Source organism: Lactuca sativa, chromosome 2 (genome assembly GCF_002870075.4).
Source record: "Lactuca sativa cultivar Salinas chromosome 2, Lsat_Salinas_v11, whole genome shotgun sequence".
Lineage (NCBI taxonomy): Eukaryota > Viridiplantae > Streptophyta > Magnoliopsida > Asterales > Asteraceae > Lactuca > Lactuca sativa.
In genome coordinates, this window is record NC_056624.2 from 3,210,179 (window position 1) to 3,218,534 (window position 8,356).

General features: G+C 35.8%; 1 protein-coding gene across 1 annotated transcript; it reads left to right on the forward strand.

Annotated features, from left to right (window-relative positions):
* Window positions 1-6,377: 6,377 nt before the first annotated feature.
* LOC111908557 (uncharacterized) lies at window positions 6,378-7,351 on the forward strand. Its single transcript, XM_023904375.3, has 2 exons — window positions 6,378-6,536; window positions 6,627-7,351. Exons 1-2 carry the CDS (start codon window positions 6,439-6,441, stop codon window positions 7,171-7,173), a joined length of 645 nt encoding a protein of 214 aa, XP_023760143.1. The 5' UTR covers window positions 6,378-6,438; the 3' UTR covers window positions 7,174-7,351.
* Window positions 7,352-8,356: the final 1,005 nt, after the last annotated feature.

Here is an 8,356-nt window from a genome sequence, read left to right on the forward strand (position 1 = left end):
TTATGTTGCTTATATTATCAATTGTGTATGTACATTTATTTATGTTGCTTATATTATCGATTGTGTAGGTACTTTTCTTGTGAATTGTGTGCATGCGCTTGTGCTATTTGACTCAGGTGTGAGTCGATCGTTTGTGTCATCATTATTTTTTCACGATTTTAGTATCATGAAACACCTTGAGGAGCCCCTTGAGAGTCTTGATACATGATGAGCATCCGATCTCTTCTACTAATATCTATTGGGGTTGTGTGTTAGAGGTCTTTAGTGTTAGATATCCAATAGATCTCATCCTTGTCATGATGGGAGATTTTTGTGTCATCGTGGGTAGGGATTGCTTGAGCCAGTTTGGGGTTCTGATTTACTGTGAGCGTCAGTTGGTGATGGCTCAAGAACCAAGTGGGGGAGTTCTGACTATCTACGGTGATGGTACTAGATCGGTATCAGCTTTCTGTTCCGGTGCGAGGGCAAGGTAGAGTTTGCAGCATAGGTGTATGGGTTATATGTCATATGTAGTTGATACTTGGGTTAAGAAGAAGGGGTCGACTTATATTTCTGATGTTCTGGTGGTATGTGATTTTCCGATGTTTTCTCTTGAGGATTTACCGGGTGTGCCTCCTGAGAGGCAAGTGGAGTTCCAGATCGATCTTATTCTGGGTGCGGCGCCAATTGCCAAGGCACCAAACCATCTTGTACCTCCTGAGATGAAAGAGTTATCCTCTCAGCTACTAGAGTTGTCAAGGAATGGTTTTATTCAGCCGAGTAATTCTCCTTAAGGAGCCGCGATCCTTTCTGTTTCATAAAAAATGATGGTTTATACCGGATATACATCGATTACTGGGAGTTGAACAAATTGATAGTGAAAAACTGATACCCATTGTCGAGGATTGTTGATCTTTTTGACCAACTTCAGGGGGAGTCTTGGTTTTCTAAGATCAATTTGAGGTCCAACTATCATCAGATGAGAGTGCGAGGGGAGGATATTCAGAAGACGACCTTCTGAACTCATTATGGGCATTACGAGTTCTTGGTGATGCCTTTTGGGCTCAAAAATGGAGTTCATAGATCTCATAAATCGGGTGTCCACGCCTATGTTGGATTGATCAGTGATTGTATTCATCTAAGCGTGACTTTTGGTTGCGTGAGGTTCAGTTTTTGGAATACCTCATGAATCAAAACGGTATCTTGGTCGACCTATCCAAGATAGAGGCAGTGATGCAGTTTGAGGTTCCGAGATCTCCATCTGAGATTTGAAGCTTCCTCAGATTGGCAGGTTATTATAATATATTGATGAGAGACTTCTCAAAGATTATTGTTCCTCTAACCAGATTGACAAGGAAGGATGTTTCTTTTAGTTGGGGGCGTAAGCAGCATGCATCATTTGAGACTTTTCTCCAAAGATTATGATAGGCACCGATACTTGCCCTCCTTGAGGGAGTTGGGGATTTTGTAGTCTACTGTGATCCATCCATTGCAGGATTGGGTGTTGTGTTGATGCAGAGAGGGCATGTGATGGCATACGCTTTGAGGCAGCTGAAGCCTCACGAAGCGAAGTACCCCACGCATGATTTGGAGTTGGGGTGCTGGTTTTCGCCCACAAGATTTAGTGCCACTATCTCTATGGTCTTTAGTGTACCATCTACACAAACCATAAGAGCCTAAGATATCTTATGGACGAGCCTAGCATGGATATGAGGCAAATGATGTGGTCAGATATAGTGAAAGAGTATGACTATGAGATCTTCTATCATCTTGACAAGGTAGCTGACGCCTTGAGCCGGAGGGCAACAAGTGCCCCGATTCAGGATGTGTGCATGAGGATGATCGTGATGACTCCACTCTTAAATATCATTAAGGAAGCGTGGTCGGAGGCCACAAAAGAGGAAAATCGGAAAAAGTGAATGGGTGATTGGTCAGATTTCACCCCTTTATATTAACAGTCGAGAGCTTTTGACTCTTTATGGGTGGGTAGGGGTACCATATGTGGGTAGGGCTCGACGGATTTTGATGGAGGAGGCCTACAAATCGGGATTTTCCATCCATCCAGGGGCTACCAAGATGTATCTCGACTTGAAGCATAATTATTGGTGGATATGTATGAAAAGAGATGTAACATGGTTTGTAGAGCGATATTTGACATGCCGGAAGGTCAAGGCCGAGCACAAGCACCCTGATGACAAGTTATAGCCCCTAGAGGTTCCTCTATGGAAGTGGGAAAAGATCTCCATGGATTTTATTACAAAGTTACCAAGGACTGCGAGGGGTGCTCACACTATCTGGGTTATAGTGGATCATTTGACGAAGAGTGCTTACTTCTTAGCCACTAGTGAGAGTTCTTATACAGAGAAGCAGGCTGACATTTATGTTTAAGAAGTGGTGGCTCGACATGGGATGCCGACGTCCATTATGCCAGACCTTATGAAAGAGATTTCACAAGGGGTTAGGTACCTGACTAAACTTCAGTACTGCATACCATCTGCAGATGTACGGACAAAGTTATCAGAAGATTCAGACGCTCGATGATATGTTGTGTGCCTGTTTCATTTATTTTGGTGGGATTTGGGACTCCTATCTTCCGTTGGTTGAGTTTTCTTATAAAAAAAGCAATCATGCCAGTATCAGCATGCCCCCATCCGAGCTCCTTTGTGGTCGGAGGTGTTGGACTCCTTTTTGATGGGGTGAGGTGGGACAGAGGGTCATGGGGAGCATGAAGGTGGGGCTCAAGATGACTGAGCTTATACAACAAGTTTGACAGAGATTGTTGACAATGCAGAGTCACCAAAAGAGTTGTGTGGAGGAATTGAGACAAAATGATGATACCTTCCATGTTTCCTAGTTGAGGAAGTGTATAGCTGACGAGACAACTATGGTTCCCTTGAAGGACATTCAGGTCAATGATCGCCTGAACTATGTAGAGAAACCTATGGCAGTTATTGATTGGAAGGAAAAGACCATGAGGAACAAGGTAGTGAACTTGGTCAAAGTTCAGTGGCAACATCGAAGAGGTTCGAAGTAGACATGGGAACCTGAGTCCAAGATGCGTAAGCAATATCATGAGTTATTTCCAGAGGATGACTTTGAGGGCGAAGTCTGATTCTAGTGGGAGAGAATTGTAACATCCCAATATTGGGTATTTTTATTAATTCTTGAATCTTTATCAAAGGTGACACTTTTGGTCCATTGAATAAAATGTCTTGCAAATTTGTTCGTACGTAAGTCGTACGCAAGATTACGCGCAACGTACTCATGCATCATGAATGATTGCAGATGAACATCTAGTAGGTTGGGCATACATGTGGTACGCCGGATGTGCTAGCCAAGACATTAAACACTAATTTAAGGGTTTCCCCCTATTTAAAGAACATTATGTCTTCCTTTAAGCATCCTTATCAGCCACCAAACCCTCCCTAAAAGCTTTATCCCGAGTTGAGTTGCTTGTGTGAATTCTTGCAAGTTTTTTAGTGTTCTTGGTGCTTTTAGTTGAAGAAGAGACTAGAGAAGAAGGAGTGGGTGCTAGCAAGCTTGTTGATCCAGAAACTTTTCCTCTTTGTGCATCATTTCTAAGTATAAGTCTATACCTTGGCAGTCTTTTCATTATGTCTTTATGGTTGAAGTTTTATGAACTTTTGTCCCCCAAGGTTGGACCTTTATGAGTTTGGAGGACTGCAGGGAATTGTAGCTATCATTTCATGAAGTTTTGGACCTTTAGACTCAAAAAATGGTTGCTTGATCATTCCCTTTACCTCATTCATGAGTAAAGTAGTTTTGAATGTGTTAAAAGTTAAAGATTATTGCTTTGGGTCCTTCCTATCCATGCAAAGGCTTAATACCATTGACTTTCTGGGCTAAGACATCTTAGAATGGTCAGATTTGTGGTCGGGTTAGTTGTCTTAACGGATTAATACATTAAGTTGGTAAATGTTAAAACAGATGGAGTATGTCGTGCATACTCTTGGGTGCGCCCTGCATAGCTAGTTCCGGCCCCGACCCTACATTGTTTGAGTTGTACGCCCTACATAAGAAGAAGTAAGCCCAATGTACTTACTGGGCAGTTGACTTTTGTTGACTTTGAACTTTGGTCAACATTTAGGGTTTAGCTGTAGGATTTGGACTCACGAATGAGTTTTGGACCATACTTATTAATCAACGTTAATTATTTTGTTGACTAGGTGGAGACTAGATCTGGGAGTTCGGGTGTTAGATTTACTTGTAGTCACAATCAGGTGAGGGTCCTCACTTATTGTTAATTGTGTGGTAAATTAAAATGAAAATTTTGAGCTAAAATTTAAGGTGTTATTAAAATAATAAATTAAAAGAAATAATCCAATAAAAAGATATATCCGAAAAAAGGAAGTAAAAAAATAAGTAAAAGAATTTTTTACCGAAAAATATCAAAATCTCGCACTTAATATTTGCCGAAATAAATAGGGGGAATTTTTTTCTGTTACTTATTTAACCTCCAAAAAATAAATATTTGCTGAAAAATATCAAAATCTCGCATATAATTATAAAAACTCATATCATCTCGTGAAATATTGACGATAAATAATATCTAATATTTACCTTTTATTTATTCAATCTTATAGAAAGCCCTCACAGTTTTCACTTATTTTTGAGTTTTCACTATATATATATATATATATATATATATATATATATATATATATATATATATATATATATATATATATATATATATATATATATATATATATATATATATATATATATAATTTAAAATAAACATCTAAATACTTATTTTATAATACGATTTATATATATATTTAGTATTTCGTTGCTCAAAATAGTATAATATTAAAAAAGGCCGAATGTAAATTTTATTTATAACATATATTTTTTTTATTAATCAACAGATATAATATACCTTTATGATAACGTTTAATGTATAAGATATATATATATATATATATATATATATATATATATATATATATATATATATATATATATATATATATATATATCATAGGACCTGGAATTTCACACTCAAAGAGTAACACAACACTTGATGCCGATCCTCAACACACTCAAAGAGTAAGACTAATCTAGTCCAAGAGACACTTTATGATAACGTTTAATGTATAAGACATATATATGTACATCATCGGACTCGGAATTATCACTCAAAGAGTAAGACTAATCTAGTCCAAGAGTATGAGGTGTTGATCTTCTTTTTAAAAGTTGAGGGTTCAAGTCATGGTAGACATAAATAACATTAAACGTTCGCTTTAGAGTAGATTATATTTTTGGTTAAAAAAATTAAATATAGGCTTAAAAAAAAAGAGTTCTAGATCACTAAAATGAAAACTATAAATTTTCCTTAAAATTGGACAATTCGACGGTTGTGTGTACGTACGGTGTGGCTTCTACATGTATTGTAATTGCAGAGTAATTACGTAATGGATGTTATTGTTGGATATCAGGTCCTTCTTTGTACACCAAAAAAAACCGATGTCCGATAAACGTGTACAATACAAGGTGAAAGAATGAAATCAAGGTTGTAAAAATCGTCTGGCGGTAGCTCGGAGGTCGACTGACAATAAGCGATTAATCGGACTACACGGTGATTAATCGGGGAGCCTTAATTATTAATAAAATTATTTAAAAAAAATTAATATTCCCTAAAAAATTAAGTATTTGAAAGCTGTAGTTTAATATTTTAAATTTGAAAGCTTAAAAAATTGTAAATTTAAAATTTTGGTGTAATATTTGAAAATTAAATTTTTTTTTAATTTTTTAAAAAGTTCCCGCCTATAACCTACGAGACCGCCAAGGACCACCAAATCCGACTTTGACCGATTTTTGACCTATTTCCGCCAAACACCCTGATCGTAATCGATTTAAGGCCACCAAGCAATGAATCGCCAATTAATCGGCCTCCAAGGCCGATTTCTGCAACACTGGATGAAATAACTGAGACTCAAAAAATGGATCCAACTCTTATTCTGAAAGTAAAATGCTTAATTTTATGAGAAAATTAAATATCCTTCAACTTTTTGCTTCTACAAATATTGTTACCTAATTAAATAGTGACATGTGTAACATTTAATGGTCATTAAATGAATTCAAATGTTATATTAGTATACTAATATGACACATGCCATCATTTAATTGGATGGAAGGATTGGTAGGATTAGTAACAAAGAGTAGGGGATATTTAATTTTTCTAATTTTATAGCCTACATTACCTTATGACACTAAAACAAATTAAACGCAAATAAAGGAAAAACAAGTCCACGTTTCCTTTTTTTTTTCAACTACTCACCTAAGTTCTAGAAGCACCAAATTATTTGGCCCACATGACGCTGTATCTTCCACATGTATTCTAATTGCAAAGTAATTACATAATGGATGTTATCTATAAATATCATCGATCTTATATCACACATTCAATTCATACATACTACATAATTCATACAAATGGCTTTGTTTGTTAAGAAATTGGTCGTCTTCCTCCTCCTACCAATCCTTCTTCTTACTTGCTCTTCATATGCCAACGATAACCTCCCTCAAGTTAGGTACGATAAGGTTTTTCATCATTGTTGTAGTTTTTGATATTTTATTATACATTCATGCTTAAAATAAATGTCAAAAATACCAACGTACAGGGTAGAGGATCGTAAATTGCTTCAAACAATGATCAAGGGTGTTGGAAAGCAGTTCCATAAAGGTCCGTTTGATTCGGGATGGTCTAAGTTACCCATATCTATAGCGGCTAAGATAGAGGATAGCAAGCGACTGGAAAATTGGATAAAAGTGAATACACAAGCTGAAGATGAGTTATCTGGGGTGTCACAGAAGGTAGCAGAAACTATTGTGATGATGATAGGAGATAAGTTATTTTTAGCCAATGGTAGAAAGAAGTTGAGTGTCGGTTGGACAGTAGGAAAATGGATTTACAAATTGGATGAAAAGTGTGAAAAGGTTGAAAAATATTTTAACATTGCATGTGAGCATTCTAAATTAACAGATGACATCCCTGGAATGAGTTGCATCATCTTAGTTGCTGGCGATAAGACACAAAGTCCTATTTGCAACGAGGGCATCTTAACACAAGAAAACATCCCTTGCTATTATTCCAAGGGTACTGTTTCTACGACGTTGTCTATAACCAAAAATCCTCTCAATGATTGTGTCGTTAATCAAGTACCCTAGCTGCCTAGCAATCATCAAATGCCCTAGATGGTCTTGTTTTTGTGGTAATGTATTTTTATTCTAAGGAATTTACAAGTGTTGTCTTTTATTGTATTTTCACAATTATGTACTTTTTGGAACTTTCATATAAGTGTGTATGTTTGTATCTTTACACAATAAAAGTGTCGTAATTAATGTATTTTTGGTAACTTGAGAACTTCAATAGTAGATATGCACCAATATGTCGTATAATAATTAAATTCTTGTATTTTCATCCTCCATTCTACTAGAAAAGTGGGTCATTTAGTTTTTCACGGAAACCGATTTGCCGTATTTCGACTCGTGGGTAAATGTGGCTAAAATGGTACTCAAAGATTACATTGAATTGAAGGTGAAACTACAAGGTACAAACATAAATTACCAATACCAAATTAGTAATTAAAATGTTACTAAGATTTGCCGTATTCCGCCATATTGTGGCCATGTGGATTAACCTTTAATAAAGTATCAAAACATCTCAGACCCTTGTGCATAAAATTCACGGGCTTTTTCGTAATAAAGACATATTTTAATAATACAAAGGCAATTCTACGGATTTTGGAAGTTTAACTAATAAAAATTGGGTCCAAACTATACAATATTGTCTAGAAATCAAATAGTTTATAAGTCACTATATCGATTTCAAATTCTCTTGTATCCGACGACTCTTGACTTAAAAATGCTTCTTGGTCTAGATTAGGAAGTCGGAACAAAGTCTTTGTCCCAAGCCCATGTGGTTAAAATGACCCTTTCTTAATTTCTATTCAAACTACCCACATGCAAGTGGACCAATTGACTATAATATATATATATATATATATATATATATATATATATATATATATATATATATATATATATATATATATATATATATATATATATATATATATAGGTGAGTTCAATTGAGAAAATAAAAAAGGTTGAGAATTGGAGAATTATTCTCAGCCACTCATTTAATTAGCCTCTAAACATAAAGAACACGGTGGCAAACTTGTAAATATGATATAATAGCTTTTAATCACAAATACGTAAGTGTAGAGAATTAGATAACAATTGAAATTCATTCTAATCGATCGTTTATCATCCAAATTTCTCTTCCAACCTTCAACAATCATCTAGATTTCTTCAATTAAATCATCGATCAACTTCATCATGTGTTAAT

Coding starts and splice junctions, on each gene's coding strand:
- LOC111908557 (XM_023904375.3), top strand. CDS start 6,439: ATGGCTTTGTTTGTTAAGAAATTGGTCGTCTTCCTCCTCCTACCAATC. Junction 6,537..6,626: donor GATAACCTCCCTCAAGTTAG/GTACGATAAGGT, acceptor ACCAACGTACAG/GGTAGAGGATCGTAAATTGC.